The sequence below is a fragment of the Caloenas nicobarica genome, chromosome 5, assembly GCF_036013445.1.
Source record: "Caloenas nicobarica isolate bCalNic1 chromosome 5, bCalNic1.hap1, whole genome shotgun sequence".
NCBI lineage: Eukaryota > Metazoa > Chordata > Aves > Columbiformes > Columbidae > Caloenas > Caloenas nicobarica.
Window position 1 is genome coordinate 37185041 of NC_088249.1, and position 19380 is coordinate 37204420.

General features: G+C 45.5%; 1 protein-coding gene across 1 annotated transcript in view; it reads right to left on the minus strand.

Moving 5' to 3' along the window:
* LOC135989810 (uncharacterized) overlaps positions 1-19380 on the minus strand; it is a 60943-nt gene that overhangs the window by 12970 nt on the left and 28593 nt on the right. Inside the window, exons 2-4 of the mRNA XM_065636872.1 lie at positions 7510-7582; positions 6082-6175; positions 4896-5037 (exon numbers count right to left, since the gene is read on the minus strand). Of these exons, the coding sequence (XP_065492944.1) occupies positions 4896-5037; positions 6082-6175; positions 7510-7582 (309 nt within the window). The remainder of the gene's footprint in view (positions 1-4895; positions 5038-6081; positions 6176-7509; positions 7583-19380) is intronic.

The window sequence follows — 19380 nt, forward strand, 5'->3', positions numbered from 1 at the left end:
TTGAACATATTGCTGTAAGTATACATGGGGGATTGTTATGAACACAGTGACTAAACAACAGAAAATCATACAGGAGGACTTCACCCGATATTGATGTGGTCCTAACTGAATTCCCCACCCATGCATAACCTTATCAGAGTGTCAAAATCCCTGCTGTGTGCCAGCAGCATTACCTGTCTGGAGTACTGACACACAGAAAGGCACAGTAGCTCGAACAGGATGGGAAGTTCAGGCTGTGCTGCTGATGGCCTGACAGATTTTTCATTATAGAAATTGCAGGCATATGTCCCCCAAAAGGATTGACCATTCTCCTGGACAGTTTCTTCAGAGAGCTTGGTACTGATACTACTTGATTTTGGGGAGAGTCAACATAAACAACATGAGAGGAATAAGCTTCTGGTAGGCAAATTGCTAATCTCACTTTGATGAATCTCTTCATTTTAAGCCACAAGCAATTTGTTTAAGTGGTTTATAAATATAGGTACCATGGGACCATGTTGCAGTAGTCAGAGTGGCTGAGGCAACCTTAACTAGATTTTCACTGCTTACATCAAGGTCCCTTCACCTTCCCACACTGTTATAGATTGGGAGGGTGAAGGGAGACCACAAAGCAGCATTAAGTGGTGCATGTACCAGCTATCTTGAATTGAAGCTGGGCACATGCACAGGGATTCCATCTGATAACTGCCATGACTATCCACTGGGAAATTCTGCCCTGCTTTACATTAGAACTTCCTTCAAAACTGTAGTGAAGATGGTGTGCAGCACTTACTAGGCAGAGACTTTGATGCAGCTCCTTTTGCTGCAGCCCAAGATACAATTGGCCTTCTAGGCTGCAAGTGCACATTGCCAGGTCAGGTCTAATCTTTCATCCACCGGTACCCCCAAGTCCTTTTCCACAGGGCTGCTCTCAATCCCTTCAGCCCCCAGCCTGTACTGATACTGAGGCTTGCCCCGACCCAGGTGCAGGACCTTGCCCTTGGCCTTGTTGAACCTCATGAGGTTCACATGGGCCCACTTCTCAAGCTTGTCCATGTCCCTCTGGATGGCTTCCCATCCCTCAGGTCTGTCACCTGCACCACTCAGCTTGGTATCATCTGCAAACTTGCTGAGAGTGCACTGGTAAAGGACAAGAAAACAAAAACTTTGAAAGTAAAGTCCAACCCCTGTGACTTCAGCAGTCATTCTGAGGATGGGGAACCTGGCTTACAGGTCCTGGCAACTAGACATGCAGATGTTGTCTCATGGTGTGATCCTGAGAAAGCTGATCTGAGAGGGAGAACCAGCTTTATACCTCCTTCTCTTTCCCCTTGCAGAATCATGACATAAGCCAGCAGGACACATGGCTGCATCTGCCCTCGGCCCATGTGAACAGATGGTTTATCTCCCAACCCATGGCCCAGCCACTGGGGCAACATCTGTATGGATACTAATTAGCAAGCCCACAGCCAGATGAGGAAATTAAGGGAGCCAAATGCAGTTACCTAGCACATTGCTGTACAGCCAGATCTCAAGGCCTGTCAGACAGATTTGAGTAAATACACATTAACTCATACATTGCCACATGGCTATAAAGCTCTAGCTCTGGTTTTGCATGCTGGTACAGAACAACACAAGCCATAAAACAGCTAATTAACCTTGGCAGATAAGAGAGCTGTCACCAAAAGATTTCGGAGCCCTTTTTAAAGGAAGGAAATAACCCAGCATACAAGGGGGGATACTTATGCACAGGGCAGGGACATGACTTGCCTGGCATTACCCCAGAGGCTCAGAACAACCACATCCTGAACCCACCCAACCACACCACCCATGAGCAGAAAGGCCTGAAGGGCTGTAGGGAGCAGAGCTGGTCATTCTCTCTTTCACGCTAAAAATTCACCTCCACCCCGATCCCTCTCTGTGGTGAAAGGGCATTGTAGTACCAATAGCATCACCTTTCAGCTGGGCTACAGCAACAGAGAGACTGAGAATTTATACTCATTCAAAATGCTTGCGGCTTTTTGTGTGGCTGGAGTTAAATCTCAGTTTCAGTGAGCAATTTTATTCTGTTGAACAAGATTTCTGTATCTTTCTTTTAATTCTTTGAATACTTTTCCCAGTTTCCTGTCTTTAACTGCCACATAACATGACTATGCATAAATAGATACTAATTATTATTGTTATTAGTGCAGCTTAACAGATGAAGAGTCTGAAGTAAAGGGCAATACAAACACTAAACAGACTCATCTCAGAATTATGTTTACGGCACAAATATCAGCTCTGTTTTCTGCCCTCTGTGGTGACACATATCTACAGTATCTTGAGAGTCACTTGCCATGTAGTCAGCACGTTCTGCGCACTATAAGGCTTCAGTTTATAACTCTACATGGCAGGGCTTGGAGTTTCCTAATGTGATGATTTTTTTGTTTGTTTAGCTTTTATTGGAACTACAGCAAGAAAAACAAAACAAAACAAGCATTCAGATGTTGGAAATGAGAATAGAAACTTTCATTGTTTTCAGTTCAAGCAGTTTCTATCTCAACAGATTTCAAGCAGTCTTTCTTTCCTCCAGTAAGTAAAAGTATCCCAAGATAAGCAATGCCACTTCTCACCCAGCTCTGAAACGCAGTGATTGCAAAATTACCATGTTTACCAGAAAGAATGGAGACAGTTGTCATAAAGCAGCCACATGTATTTCTCATGTTGCTGACTAAGGCACATGGAATGGGTAGGACTTTTGCTTAGTGTCTTAACACCAGCTATTTCTTTAAGAATTTCAGCTCCCATTTTCTGTATCTAGAGACCATCCACCACCTTCTGCTCCTGGGGCCAAAGTGCACCTCCTCTGGTTTTGCATTTGTAATACTTTAGAGAGGGATGATAAACATAGGCATATGTGAAGAGCAACAGCAGCAAAAAATCCTGTGTGCCTATGAAGGGTTTATTTAAACTGACCTAAATCCTGAGCAAATTCTGCTCCTGGGAGCAGAAATGATAGTACTAGCCATTTAATCTCTTGTTTTACTATCTGGACAGGTTACGGGGCAGTGAGCCAGCACACAGAATCCACCAAGAAAGCTCTTGCAGGAAAACTTAACTCCAAATTCCCCTCCTGTAAAGCTGTTCATTGAAGGTGTATTGAAAGCAAAATTTAAAACAAATGCTAGTACATTTTTATTGAGATCTATCTTATTTGACTTGTGCTTGAAAGGTTGGACCAGGAAGGGGCAGTGAGGGGTTCATGGACATGCAGCAGCAGGATCAAGAAAGAATGGCTTTGAGCTTCTGGCTTGCACATAAGACAGAAATTTTACACGTCAAAGTACATAATAAGCAATGACCTTATTTCACTGCTGCAGGTAGAGGGGTTTTTTTAGCTTTTGCTGATAATCACACAGCTTTCTCTTGAGTTTCCTTCATAATTTTTAAAGTTCCCATTTTCTGCTCTAGTAATTTGATTATTAGACTCCAAAACAGTAGTTCAGCTAACACTGATTTGATCACTGTTCTTCTTGAAACTTCATTCTGTTTGCACCAATACAATTCCTTCCTGTTTATTTTTATTTGATAACATTTACAGAAACAATTCAGTCATTTTCTCTTTCTATAATTAGCAAGGATGAATTCAGTAGAGAACTGGTTATCCTAAGAGCCTAAGTAGGTCTCTCACAAATTACTTGCCGATTCAGACTCACTAGAGATTTTCTTACAAAATCATACAGTATTTTTTCTACAGAATCTCACCTCACTCAGGATCCCTGATAGGCCTGTTTGGGGAGTGAATGGACACTTGAGGCTAAAGAGGTTATTCGCATAAGACTCTTGCCCCACATAATGAAGAAAAGTGAGAGATGTGTAATGAATGGGGATGAGGACTCCAGAAAGAGAAATGAAAGTTTCACTGTTAAAGCAGTTGAACTCTACTGTGAAGAATGAGTTTCTCTCCTCACATTTGCCATAAAACACCTATGGAAAACATAGAAACAGTTTTTATGGAAGGTCATTTCCATTTTGTGCTTTTCATGTCTTTTTCTGGCTCTGAGTTAAGATCTGAATTCAGATTTACACAAGTGCTGAATACTGACACCTTAATTGAAACACAATTTAAATATCTCATCTATGGGGTGAGGGGGAAGGCAGCTTCCCCGAAAATATTCAGATCTTCAGGAACTGAAAAATCAAACATCCCAGATTAGCAGATACTCAAGATAAATTTGTGCTTCTCTGTCTTCAGTTCTCTCTGAAGAGAAATAACAGCACTGCTATAATTCACAGTGGTTTCATGAACGTGAAAATGAGTAAGGAAAGAAAGATGTCTGAGGAAATCAATGCTTCTTTTTAATGAGTCTTGGGTGGTGCACATTAAATAAAGAAAAAGGACACCTGCTTCCTGATTGCTGCAAATTTTTGTTTGCAGAACACCAATAAGCCACTTTTATTCCTGTGCAGATCATGTAGGGTTATTTGTGCTTGTTATTAAAATGATGCACATTTGCATGCTAGCCGGGTCTGTCTTTCCAACTCCTGCTCAGCGCCTGTTCAGTGAACCAAAATTCAGGCACTCCTAATTTCCCACACAATTCAGACCAAACGTGATAAACCTGCTGCATTTCCACCTTCCGATCACATCCCTTTCAACAGCAAAAGGCTTCCAAAAATAGTAAGGGCAGAGACAGATTTGGCTATGGGCTCTGGCCTGGCAGGCTATGCAGACCCCAGTTCACCTTCTGTAAGCACTACCACAGATCTGAAGCAGGAAAAAGAAAATAAAATAATAAAAAACCCAAACCAAAACAAAACAAAAAACCCCAAACAACAAAAGAAATCACCACGATACACACACACAAACCAACAAAAAACCCCAACAACAATTAAACAAACAAACAAGCAAGCCAACAACAGATAGCTGTGCTCACCTCAGCCAGAGCAGCAGAGAAGTGATTACAGTTCTTGTGCATCAGGTGGTACGCGTTGCCTTTATACTCCTTGCCCAGCTCTTCCATAATCTTATCCACGTCCTCTTCCGTGAAGTCTGTAGTGCCCAAGGCAATAGATTCTCTAGTTAAAAGCAAAACACACATCAAGAAACATGGAAAGATACAGCGAAGAGAGTGATACATATCCAGGGAAAAGGAAATGATCAGACATTGGCAAGAAGGACAGGCTTAAAACATGGACATGCATGTTTGGGGCTATCCAAGACTCACTAACAAAATCGTGCAGCAATATCTCCAAAGCTCATCCCCAAAGCAGGTTACAGCACAGGTAACGGCCCCAAGATCTTTCTGCTCACCACCAGGGAAGTCTCAACTTTGGGGATCTGCTCCCACTCTGCCCATCACCCCCCAGTAGAAACTTCCAGTAGGACAGAGATGATTTTCTCATTATGAAGAGGGTTTCCGTGGGGTGGACCAGAAAGGAGCAGACTGGGAACTTTATGCAGAAACCTATTGCTTCTCCCAGTATCCACTCAATAGAGCTCAGGCTTCTAAAAGTCCCCAACAACTCTCAACATAAACTGGCATTTTGGGAAGGTCAAGCCCCACTGCCATGGGCAGTTCCTTGACCCACAGCCCCGCAGTCTGAGCACCTTAAACAACATGTTAATGCAGCATCCTCTCAGACTCCTCTAGCAGCTGCCCTGTCCCTTGTGACAGAGTAGCAATAAGCACACGAGGTGATGACTTCTGGTACTCTATGCAGTATCCATAAAGAGGTGATATTCGTAAGACAACTAGGTTTTGTTTTTCCCCCTGTACGCTGGCTCTGTGTAACACACAGTTAATCCCTTGCTTGCTGACGGATGAAACTGGGAGCACAGAAAACAAAGAAAATGGGAAAAGAGAACTGCATTAATTTGTAAGCATCCCTTTAAACGCTGTCAAACACAGCTCAGTGCCGTTCCCTGTTTGCTGTACACGCTCTTTTATCTACGTCCAAAATCCCTGCAGGGCTGACTTTGAACCAGGATCATGTAAAGGATGCAGTGAGGGTGCTTATCAGGGGAGCGAAAAGGGGGACCCAGAGGAGAGGGCTTCCCTGCTCCCTCTATACCAATGGCTACCAGGGAGGAGAGGGTAAGACATAGAAAAGGGCCCTTACTTGAATTTAAAGGTTTCGCCAAGTTCTACAGCACTGCCAGGTGTGATCTCGAAAATCCCACTGAAAGGGTAGGGATGCCCTCCATAGGCAAACTCTGACAAGGAAAGAAGCAGACTGTGAGCAAATTGAATGAATGCAATGTCAGGAAAAAGTCTATGGCAGCTGTCAGCACAGCTCAGCATCAGCACCAGGGCTGGGCTGTTGCCAACACTGGTTTCAGCCAGACTCTGCCCAGTTCCCTATCAGCCTGAGGATACCCTCACAGTCTCCCTCCTTGCTAACAGCACTGCTTTCCCATAGCGCCAGGAAAACTCTGAGTCTGCCTCTGTGCCTGTTGTCCAGATGGCTTCCTCTCAGTGGAAAGTTCTGTGGTGGAGGCATCTAGAAACACTATGAGAAGCAGGTGGTGGTGATACTGAGCTGGAAAAAGTCTTTTCTAGAGTAGGGAGAAACCAATCTTCTTCCAGAGCAACTTACAGACAGCAACCAGGAATTATTCGCAGAAAGCCAAGCTGATTGCACTCTGCTGCCTCAGGCACACAGGTTGAGCCAGGAGATCCCTCCATGTCATGCAGGCCGCCTTGCATGGCCTGTGAAACACAACCTGTGGACTCATAGTGTCATGCATGCCATCTCACACAGCATGTGAAAACTTCTGAGCTCGAGATGGAACATGGCAGCCCAGGGGCTTTATCTACTGCATTGCGCTGGCTAAAAATACCATGAGTGAGATAGCCCGAGTCATTCCCATTTACAGCTGAAGAAGGACAAGGGAAGTGATGCTACTGTGTCCTTCTCTGCACTACAGCTGTTTTCCCAGATCTCTTGACTGCTCCTTTTGCAATGGGTGCTCTAATCAGCTTCAATCCCATCCAGACCATTTCAAAAGTCTTACAAGACATTTTCCTTTTCTTGTAACTTTGCTATTTAAAACGAACAGTTTCCAAGATCTGGAAATCCAGACGCCTCATTTCTAGACAACAGACATATGTAAATAATTACTACAAAACTGATTTATCCTGACATGGAATAAGCACAAACATTTTACGCAGGTCTCAAGACATCTACTGATCTGTCTCTCTCTTCCTCCGCCCCTATTCCTCCCCTTCTCTCACCTCCTGCTTCACTGCAGAGTGGCTTTTCAGCATTACTTGGTCCCTTCTCTATCTGCCATCCTGCTGTATACCTGCACAAGCCGTAGAGTCTGCAATTACGTGCCGAAAGTAAGAAGGGCTACATGGTTCATGATGGAACTGCACAAATTCCCATTGGACTCCACAATGGACTCAAAAAAGAGAACTGGCTGAGTTTTTCACTCCTCAAAACATTCCTGGCCAAAAGCTGTAAGTTTGGCATGCTTTTTTGTATCAGATTAGCCATACAGTTGTCTCCATGTTCTGCAGGTAGTGAAAAGGAAATACTTCATACCTCTGCCGTAGATCTCGATGCCAGAGTGGAAGACACCAATCCCCAAGGTGGAGGTGTATTCATTTATCCAGTACTACAGTAAAAGAAAAGCCACATTTGGAAGCATTAGTGGAAAAGAAACACACTATCTTGGTCTAGGATATATCCCCCATCACCTGTCCTCAGAGCAACTTCTCTTAAGGACAAGAGTGAGTTTGACATTATCTTGAGACAAACGAACTGAGACTCCCTACAGACCAATAGAAGCGAGTACTGTGTTTATACAGCTGACTGGGATTAGGTGTCCAAAAAATGCTTATCTAGTCCTTTCCACATAACGCATTTCCCTGTATTCCTTGATATAAATGGACCCAAACCTGCATAAATCCAGCTGCTACAGGAAGTGTGATTATTTATCCATCATCTCACTTGAATATTATAGCTGACACTGAGCCAGTTTTACCAATTCACTTATCTGATCTTCAAAATCTTGAGTTAAAAAAATCCCCAGATATTTTCTGCACATCATTTTATATCACCTCCCAACACCTACTTCTTATTAAGTTGGTTTTAGGCAATGAGATCTTGGAGACAGAGATCCAGGTCAAAGGAGCACCATTTAGTAGTTAACTATATGATACTGATAACTGCTTTATAGAAAAAAGAAGCTCCGAGCATACTAGTCAACATTTGGCTTAGAGGCACCATATACTATCAAGCATCTTTTCCAGAAGAGACAAGGGATTTCTGCTCAAAAATTATGTCCAAGGTGACCACAATTTCACCCAAGTCAGAGACAAATTTTCCAGAGGAAGTGTTAAGTGATTTCATTGCTCTGGAGTCCAGCAATTCCCTGGTACTTTTAGAGCTGAGAATGCTGCAGTCCAGCACATGCAAGTAACACACCTCCATCAAGCACTGCTCACTGTTTCCACCACACCATAAAGGACAGTAAAGACAAGTCCCAGCTAAGCTAATTCTGGGGTGGGAAGCTGCACAACCACGCCAGGGCAGTGCTGCATTGAAGATAATTAGCCCTGCTCAGCACCAGTATTTATTAGGTTAGCTGCAGAGCTGTGCTGCTACAGAAATTATGTTTTCAGGCAATGAGTGGAAACTGCCTGTGCCTGTTATATTTACAGTTCACCTACAGCTACTGCTCAGTGAAGATGCATCTCTAGTAACTCAGAGCAATTGAATTCTTATTTTAATCAAACACTGCAAGAAAAGTGAGTGTTGTTCACTTCTCCCCATACAATGACATGACAGGTTCATTCAGCTCAAATACTCTTTTGCATCTGGTAGCTGCTTCTGGTGGAGCCAGAATAAGCTGCACCTTCCCTGGTGTCACTGAACTGCCACAGTATGAGTGAGAATCCCTCTGCTGTCAGGTAGCCAGAGGTCTGGCTCACTCCATCGATTTTCCTCACACCACTTGCTTATGTATTTTTGATGACTGCAGTAGCTCTGTAAATCACCTGGAAATGCTTTCTGTGAGACCACTGCTGCTGTGGAAAAACACAGTAGCTTTGACATGAAAAGTGCAGTCCTAAGCCTGACTTAATATACAGCCAGTCTTGATACCTTAAACCATGTCCCCCAAAACGCTTGCCTCTGGCAGTACAGCAGTTCCCTTTCCCTCCAGAAAATGCTGTAATGCTTCTTGTTCTTTGTAAGTTTCGGTATCACAAACGATGTATTACTGCAGGAAGGGAGCAAACCACCTGAACCTAACTGAACCCCTGCTGACTGCTCTCTTCAGACCTTGTATAACCTCCACTTACCTCTTCACTTGAATTATGCAAACTCTTGTTTTTAGGATACGTCAGAGCATTGGACTGGAGCTAGGTCAGGTAGCTCTCACCCTCTGCCAGCACATTAGCAGTGAGCCCTCTGTTGAACACCAGGCCTGGTATTTAGGGACATGATGTGCCCTTGCCTTCTTCTGCCCTTCTCCACAGATCTCTGTTGCCCTGTCCTCTGCAGCAGGAATATCCCTGCTCTGACTGGGGAAGAAGATACAGAGATGAAGGCTGCATAGGGGAGCCCATGTGACACCAGCCACATCTGCTGAGGAGACCAAAGCCTGTCTCCCATGGACACATGGCCCTCAATTCAGTTCCTTGATCTCCCAGATCTCATGGGTTAACTCCTCAGACAGTCTCAAGTAAGCTTCAGAGAAACACTGGTTTCTATGGAGTCCCACTGTAACAGCTCCCAGAGGATATGGTAAGTAGGTTGTCATCTTCCCTCAGGCTGGGCTGTTGTCTCACAGCAACAACAGAACAACAACATGCCCAGGTCATGCCAGCTGCTTTGCTTGTAAGAGTAACTAATAGGAAGAGAAGGGAGACTTTTTAAATTAGAAATGCTCTTGCTAGTCATCAAAGTCAGGGCTATCTGCAGAGGCTGGTCTGCATCAGGCTTTGTATATCAAACAAGGAAGTTAAATGGAAAGCCACTTTCAGCTATAGATTTTTGTTTTCCATGTTAAAGTTTATGATGGATCCAAACAACAAATAAGCAAACAAGCAGGGAAAACCAAACCTCTCCTTGATTACCGCTTTAAAATAATGCATGGAGACCTGTTTACCTCATATGTGCACAGCACTGTCAGAACACAAGTCCTCCCCATCCCTCATCTGCCTGCACCTCCCTTGTTCCCAGCACAGTCATAGGCCCCAAGACCTCCCCTGCCCAACTGAAGGAGCCCAAGAGCCAGGCTGCAGGAAAGCTCTGGAAACACAAATGATGAGGATACCCCACCAGATATAAAGGAGAGATGAGCAAAAAGTATTTCTCTGGCTGATAGCAGGTGTTACAACCATCACATGGACATTTCTGTATTTAAATGGTGTATTTTTCACTGTGAATCCCTTTAATGAGCTATTATGGACTGAACTGCAACAACCTCAGCCATACCTGAATTTGAGCTGAAGAGAAGCTGTATTGCTTTAGTACTTTATTTCAAATAACTTCAACAACACAAGGCCATTACTGAAGTGGGGTCTGATTTGCTTCTTGGTTCACTGCAAATAAAAATTTTCTGTATTATCCATTAGCAAGATCAAAACGCAAAGCAACTCTGAATCATGGCTGATACTGTCCTCATCTCACCCTGTCTCCAGGGTGCTGCAGAGTCTGCCTCCAGTGCACACAGTGAATGCCTCACAGCACATTGGCACAGCCCACGGCTTGTCTCTGGAGGAAACTATGCTAAAATGAACATGTCAATCACTTGCTGAGCTGGAATAGAGAATCCAAGCCAGATTTGAAACCAGGTTTGTACACACATGCACGAGCTGGCCTCATTTTCCAAGGGGTTTGCAATTCCGAGCATGAGAACAGCAGCAACGGTCAGCAAAAACTCATCTCTGGAGTAAATTGGCTACTCCTTAAATTTAAAAAAAAAAATCTGCAGCCTGTTCTGAGTCAGATAGAAGAACCAAGGAATCAAACCCAGCAGTATCTTAAAGGAACTGTGATTCATGTCTGCATCGCATACTGCCTGCAAAATCCTGCTGTAAACCCCACACAAACGGACTTGGAGCATTCTGCCTCATTTCTATCTTCAACAGAGACAGAGAACAGCTCAAAAGTGAAGAGAAGCAGGGAGGAAAGCTAACCAGGCTGCAGCAGCTTCAGAAAAGCAGCAGATAGCCCAGGATTCAAAAGAGAGGAACCTCTTTGCATTTACAGTTTGTAGTGTACCATTTAAGAGCTTTTCATGCAGGTCCCCGAAAAAGTAGAATTTGAACTTTTCCAGTTTTTATTTAACCCTTCTCTGATTTTCTGGTTGGTTTGGTTCAGAGATCAAAGTACCAGGTGGGATAGTTTAAATTCCGGGAGATACTGTGAGTCAGTTGTTGTGTTATTCATTTCATTTATCCATCTTTCGCACAGAGGTAGAAGTGAAAAATCTCACAGAGACAGTGAATCATGCTCTAACTTTCCAGAAAGGAAAGAAACTAAAAAGTTTCGCAGAACCACAGAATGTTAGGGATTGGAAGGCACCTCGGAAGATCATCTAGTCCAATCCCCCCGCTGGAGCAGGAACACCCAGGTGAGGTTACGCAGGAAGGTGTCCAGGTGGGTTTTGAATGTCTCCAGAGAAGGAGACTCCACAACCCCCCTGGGCAGACTGTTCCAGTGTTCTGTCACCCTCACTGTGAAGAAGTTTCTTCTCATATCTAAGTGGAACCTCCTGTGTTCCAGTTTGTACCCATTGCCCCTTGTCCTATCATTGGTTGTCACCGAGAAGAGCCTGGCTCCATCCTCCTGACACTCACCCTTTATATATTTATAAACATGAATGAGGTCACCCCTCAGTCTCCTCCAAGCTAAAGAGACCGAGCTCCCTCAGCCTTTCCTCATAAGGGAGATGCTCCACTCCCTTCATCATCTTCGTGGCTCTGTGCTGGACTCTCTCCAGCAGTTCCCTGTCCTTCTTGAACTGAGGGGCCCAGAACTGGACACAATATTCCAGATGCGGTCTCACCAGGGCAGAGTAGAAGGGGAGAAGAACCTCTCTCGACCTACTAACCACCCCCCTTCAAATACACCCCAGCATGCCATTGGCCTTCTTGGCCATAATGGCACAGTGCTGGCTCATGGTCATCCTGCTGTCCACCAGGACCCCCAGGTCCCTTTCCCCTACACTGCTCTCTAACAGGGTATTCTGCAACTTATACCAAAACCTGGGGTTGTTCCTGCCCAGATGCAAGACTCTACACTTGCCCTTGTTATATTTCATTGATTTTTTCCCTGCCCAACTCTCCAGCCTGTCCAGGTCTCGCTGGATGGCAGCACAGCCTTCTGGTGTGTCAGCCACTCCTCCCAGTTTGGTGTCATCAGCAGACTTGCTGACAGTGCACTCTATTCCCTCATCCAAGTCATTGATGAATATATTGAATAGTACTGGTCCCAGTACTGACCCTTGAGGCACTCCACTAGATACAGGCCTCCAACTAGACTCCGCCCCATTGACCACGACTCTCTGGCTTCTTTCCTTCAGCCAGTTCACAGTCCACCTCACTATCTGATCATCCAGTCCACACTTCCTCAATTTAGCAGCAAGGATGCTGTGGGAGACTGTGTCAAATGCTTTACTGAAATCAAGATAGACCACATCCACTGCTTTCCCATCATCTGTCCACCTGGTTATGTCCTCATAAAAGGCTATGAGTTTGGTCAAGCACGACTTCCCCTTGGTGAAGTCACGTTGACTGCCCCTAATGACCTTGATATGCCTTGAGATGGCACCAAGGATAAGTTGTTCCATCATCTTTCCAGGGATGGAGGTGAGGCTCACCGCTCTATAGTTACCTGGGTCCTCCTTCTTGCCCTTTTTGAAGACTGGAGTGACATTTCTTTCCTCCAGTCCTCAGGCACCTCTCCCATTTCCCACAACTTAGCAAAGATGATGGAGAGTGGTCCAGCAATGACTTCAGCCAGCTCCCTCAGCACCCGCAGGTGCGCCCCTTCTGGACCCATGGATTTATGGATGTCCAAGATTGTTTAATTGCTCCCTAACCCTGTCCTCATCAACCAAGGCAAACTCCTCCATTGCCCTGCCTTCCTCTGGGGCCTCAGGGGTACAGGGCTCCTCAGGACAGCCTCCGGCAGAGTAGACAGAGACAAAGAAGGCATTCAGTAACTCTGCCTTCTCTGTATCTTCTGTCACCAGGGCACCATTCATCAGTGGGCCTACATTGCCTCTAGTGTTAGTTTTATCTGCCATGTGTTTGAAGCAGCTCTTTCTGTTGTCCTTGACCCCTCTCGCCAGGTTTAATTCTAAGGAGGCCTTAGCTTTCCTAGTTGCCTCCCTACATCCTCTGACAACAGCCTTATATTCTTCCCAAGTGGCCAGCCCCTCCTTCCATGATCTGTAAACTCTCCTCTTCCACTTGAGTTTGCCCAGCAGTTCCCTGTTTAATCACGCAGGTCTCCTGGCTCCCTTCCTTGACTTCCTATGTGTCAGGATGCTCTGATCTTGAGCTTGGAAGAAGCAGTCCTTGAATGCTAACCACCTTGGGCCCCTTTACCTTCAAGTACCCTTTCCCACAGGATTTCCCCTAGCAATTGCTTGAAAAGGCCAAAGTTGACCCTACTGAAGTCCAGGGTTGCAATTCTGCTTGGTATTCTGTTCCTGCCACATGAGATCCTGAACTTCACCATCTCATGGTCGCTACAGCCAAGGCAGCCCCCAACCTTTACCACTTCAACCAGAGCCTCCTTATTAGTGAGAATGAGATCCAGCTGCATTCCTCTTCTAGTTGGCTCATCCACCATTTGCATCAGAAAGTTATCATCAATGCACTGGAGGAACCTCCTGGACTGTGGCTGGCTGGCTGAGTAGTCCTTCCAGCAAACATCAGGGAAGTTAAAATCCCCCAATGACAACCAGGGCCTGTAATTGCAAGGCTGCTCTCAGCTGCCTGTAGAAGGCCTCGTCAACTTCCTTACCCTGATCTGGTGGCCTGTAATAGACACGCACAACAGTATCACCCCTGTCAGCCTGCCCCTTAATTCTCACCCACAGACTCCCAACTTGCTCCTCATCCACCCTTGGACAGTACTCAATACGTTGTAGTTGCTCTTTCATGTAAAGAGCAACTCCACCACCTCACTTTGCTGGCCTGTCTTTCCTGAGAAGGACATAGCCATCCATGACCACATTCCAGTCATGTGAGCTGTCCCACCATGTCTCTGTAATTGCCACCAGATAATAATCTCCTGACTGAACACAGGTTTCTAACTCCTCCTGCTTATTCCCCATGCTGCGCGCATTGGTGTACAGGCATTTCAGGGGGTGAGCTGAGCACACTGATTTCACCCTAGTGGGGTGGGAGGCCTCCTGGTTTTCATCAGTTCTAGAGTGCTGCCCCACTGGTGCAAGCCCAGCTACAACCCCATCCCCCTTCGAATCTAGTTTAAAGCTCTCCAAATGAGCTCTGCTAATTCCTGCCCCAGCATCCTTTTGCCCCTGTGAGATAAACCTTTCCCATGTATCACTGTCTGGACTGGTCTCTTATAAAACCAACCGTTATCAAAGAATCCAAAGCCCTGCCTGTAGCACCAGTCTTGTAGCCAACCATTTATGGACCAAATTCTTCTATTCCATCCCACGTCGTCACTCAAAAATGGAAGGAGGGAAGAGAAAAATCACTTGTGCCCCAGACTCTTTCACCAACTGTCCCAAGGCCTTGAAATCTTTCTTCATTCTCCTCAGACTACGGGATGCAGCTTCTTCTCCACCTGTCTGGAAGATCAGCAGTGGGTAGCAGTCCGTTGAGTGCACCAGGCTGGGGAGTGCCCTGGTGATGTCCCTGATCCGGGCTCCAGGTAGACTACATACTTCCCTATGATGAGGGTCAACTCTGCATATTGGGCCCTCTGTCCCTCTCAGAAGGGAATTGCCTACTGCAATTACCCTTCCTTCTTTCTTATCGGAGGCAGTCTTGAGGTGTGGAGTCAACTGTCACTTCCTGTGTGACCTTGTAGGCGGGCCTTGCACCACATCCTCACCCACCTCTCCTTCAAGATCCAGGGCCTCAACCCTATTACAGAGGGGCACCTGGGGAAGCAAGGCAGGTAGGGAGGGGGGTTGCCCATGATGCCGAACTGGAACTTGCTTCCAACCCTCCTCATCTTTTTGGTCCCCTGCCTCTGCCCAACAGTGACAGGGCAGGGGCTGTCCCAGGTCTCCTCCCTCTGCCTGACAGAGCGCGGGGTCCATCACCTTTTAGGGGGTATCCCCCTGGGGCCTCTCTGGCTCGCCAGGGAGTTACTCCACCAGTCAATCTCCTCCTCACACTGCCTGATGGTCCTCAGTCTGTCGACTTCCTCCTTAAGTTTCACCCCCATGCTGAGCAGATCTTGCACCTGCTCACACCTCACGCGGGTGGAATGCCTGCCTCCTTCCCCCAGCAGCAGCAGCCTCTGGCTCTCCCTGCAGCCTGAGACCTGAACAACCATGGTTCGGGACAGGCCCTCCGTCTGGGTCGCCACAGTCTTTTTGTGACAAGCTCTCTGTCTGGAGGAGACCATGGTCTGGGACACTCCCAACAGGTGAGATTGTCTAACAAGCAAGGAGTGACAACCTCTGCACCCTGCTGCATGAGCTACCACACCCGCTGCCGCAGCACAGTGTGGGTGGCAGTCGCTTCACAAGCTGAAGTGATACGCATTTATATGCTTCTGGTAGGTCTAGGATGGAGAAGCAGATGGTATGATACTGGCAGATTATCCCATCTTGGGACTATTCAGAGCAGGAGTTCCTGGGAACTCCCACCAGAAACATGGGTTTCCAAACAGGAGAGGCCCATCCACGTAACTACTAACTTCTACCATCAATTAATATAATACTATAATGTTAAAGTTTCTATCGCTAACTTTCGCTTTACCTCCCTACTTCAGACCACTATTTTCCATGGTGTATCACCAAAATCTTTCCTGCATAACTGTGCTGAGCAGCTTAACTAACCAGCTCCCTAGAGGCTGGAGACAAGACCACCTCTGTGGCTATCTCAGATATTACTTTCTCTGAGCAGCCAACACACTAAGCAATATTCCATTTCTCTCCTCTCAAATCACCATCTGCATATCATTCAGTAGAATTACTTCCTTTTTGCTGGCAAAGCTTTGTTTCTAGGAGCTACAGATGATATTCTGACATTGCTGGTGAACAAGGGCCGTGTTAAGAGACAGAAAGAAATGGCCAAATTACTTCACCCTCTGCTAGTCTTCAGATCGTGTAGCACTCCAGGCAACACAGGTCCAATAACAGACTGCCCTACCACGTAGGCTTGAGTTTAATCCTTTCCTCTTTGAGAGCCAAATCACACACAGTAACACCAAGCTCTTGTTTGTAGAGATATTGTTTCTTCTCTGTAGGATGGGGGAGCTGGCTCACTGCAGAAGAGACTCTTGGCTCAACAAATCCAAGTGGAGGACACCCAGGGCTCCAGCTGATAACTAGTGCACTCCATGGAAGCAGCCAGACTGCCAAGGAGAATCTCTTCATACCTCTGCTTTTGTTAGACACACTGTGTAAAAGTCTTTTCACAGGGGCTTTATCCTGGGCTCAGTAGTGCTTGGCTCCTGTGATCAACTCAGACAGCCACATAAAAACATGCAGAGGAGTGGGTGTACTAATAAATGCAGTGATCTATCATACCTCAAACACCAGGAAAATCCTCTGCTATGTTAAAGCTCAACACAAAAGCCAGTATTTAAAGCAACATCAGAATGATGCAGGAGACCAGCCAGGGAGCATCAAAGTAATATCTCAGCATTATTTCCTGAGATGTGTTGATCCAGATATGAAATATGAGAGCACAAAAGACAAAGCTAGAGAACATCACTTCAGGAAAACAGTGAGTGAAATCCCAGCTCTATATAGTCAAGTGTAAAACACTCAGCAACTTCAGAAGAGTTTCAGTTTTCCCCCAATATATTTTTCTAAACGAAGATCCAGAATCTTGGCCTCACTTGTCTGCCCAAAACAGATCACAGACTTTATTCCTTGAGTAATGTTTGCATTGGTGAAGGAAGCATTACCTCAACTACAGACATACAGGACAGGGGGCTTCCCACAGACCTTTGCCAAGGCACTTCACTCACATTGCAGCAGCACTCATTCATGTCCCACAGCCCCAGGCATGCACACAGTTCTGCCAATATGTCTCAGTCCTTCTGCTGGTCACCTCTTCTGGTCTGGAGCTCTAATAATAAAAACCTCGCTATCATGTAGAATGACATCAAATTATACAGCACGGCTGCTATCAGTGTGTTCTCTTTAGCAACTGGATGAGATCCAAGCTCATTTCAGTGTGACCTGTGTCTTTCTTACACTCAGCTCTCCGGAGGTCCAGGGCTTGTATACTAACGAAGCCTAAAATGCTGTTTTCCTAATATACTGTGAATACAGATTATGCGGGAAAGGATTTAAACGCATGTGGTCAGAACAGCAACTGAAAAAGCAGCTTAGCAGGATATTGAGAAGGGGGGTGATGACACAGACCTGTCTGTGGTACTTCATACCTGGGAAAAGACCCTGGGCTGCGTCCTCACTCCGGCATGTGCAGAACACTTCTTTTCCTGGCTGGAGGATCATGTCCTATGCCAGGTCCTCTTTGCTGTTGGCCGGGGCACAACAGCCTGTCAGGTCACTCCAAACCCAGTTAGCCAAAAGTCCCTACTTGAGCTGAGTATACTAACTTCCACCTAACATGCCAGATAGCATTAAAGAAACAGAATACTGTGGTAAGCAGGTCTCTGTTTATCAACAGTCTAAGCCTCCAGTTGCAACAGGCAACAGCTTGCAGGTCTCAGGAAAAAAAGTTCTCAGAGTGTGGTCATTGGCATATTTGCAAGCAACCCAACTAGCAGAATTGATCAAAGCTGGAGGAACTACGAGGTTTCTTCCAGGAAAGCATCTAAGCACTGAGAAATCTGCAGCTGCAGTGCAGCAAGAGAGCTTGATGTAGTCCTGATGAAGCAGGGATACAGCGTTATACCAGGACCCTGCTCAAGGACCCCACTTCAGACTTGGACACAAAGACTGGGATACTTCAGACTTGGACCAGAACAGAAGTACTGGCTAGAGAATAGACATCTGAGGAGGACAGTCACATTATGGAAAGAAGAAAAAGACAAGTCATCTCTTGGCATGCAAGTTACTCCACTCTGCTGTGTTTTGAATGAAAGAAGCTTCTGCCAAGGACAGTTCTCCACTCTTCATGTTAATACACTCTAATAGACCAGGAATTTCCTGGGAAATAACATCCTGAAATTTACAGCTTATACTGCTAAATGTATTTCCTCATGCAACCCTACAAATGCCAATAGAAAAGACACGTGACAAGAAGCTCAGCTACACCCTTGAAAGGAACAACAGGCCAAGCCTCTGCAGGACCATGACAGCCAACTTTGTCTCAAAAGCTCTTGTATTTCAGCCAGGTTCTGCTCTGCAAAGGATCTTTTCCTCTCAGATTGGGCTAAATACATTCCTTAGCTGTCTCTACAGGAGGAATTTCTTTGGAGGTTGCCGTGGCTTTTCAAACATTATAATATGTTTCTGCATTGCCTGATGCCAATGCATTGCCTGAGCCAATGCTAAAATCTTCACAATTATGAAGCATAAAGAACTCATTTCAGTGGCTTCTAAAATTCTGTATGTAGATTAAAAACTGCTGCTGCTGCAGGAGAGTTGGAAATCTACTTATGCTTCAATGTTGTGATGCTATGTGATTTTACTGGAAGAACAGCAGGACAGAAGAAAATATTAATCATGATGCAGGAAGGAAATAGCATGAATTTCAGCACTTAACTTTTGAATATTCTGAGTATTTTATCTGAAAAATCATAAACAAGATTTAGGTGTGAGAATGGGATACCTTCAGTGTCTACATTTTACAGCCTTATTCTACAAAAGGGCAAGCATAGTCCTGCCTCAATATTACTTGAAGTCTCATAATCTTCTGCTTTCTCCATCACTCTTCCACTTTCTACCCTGTTGCACTTATGGGAGGTGTTGTCCTGAGCAGGGTTTCCTTCCTGCAGCCACACCTGGGAGGAAGTTTACCACTGCGCAGCTTTTGCCTCAAGTGATACACATTTGTAGCCTGCTATTCAGAAAGTAGCTGATCCAGCGTGGTCTGCGTTAAATACAGTTGACTCCTGTTAGGGACAGTAAACACTCATCCAACCTATGTCTCAGAGCTTGAGCAAGAACCTGCCTTACCAATGAAGAGACAGGGCAACTAACTAACTAAATTAGGTAACTATTGTCTGTCCTGGCAGAATGAACATACCTGTTTCTTCCATTTGGAACTTCACACAGAAGCCAGCAGAAGTTAATCCACCAGCCCAAGAGTTCGTCACACCAGT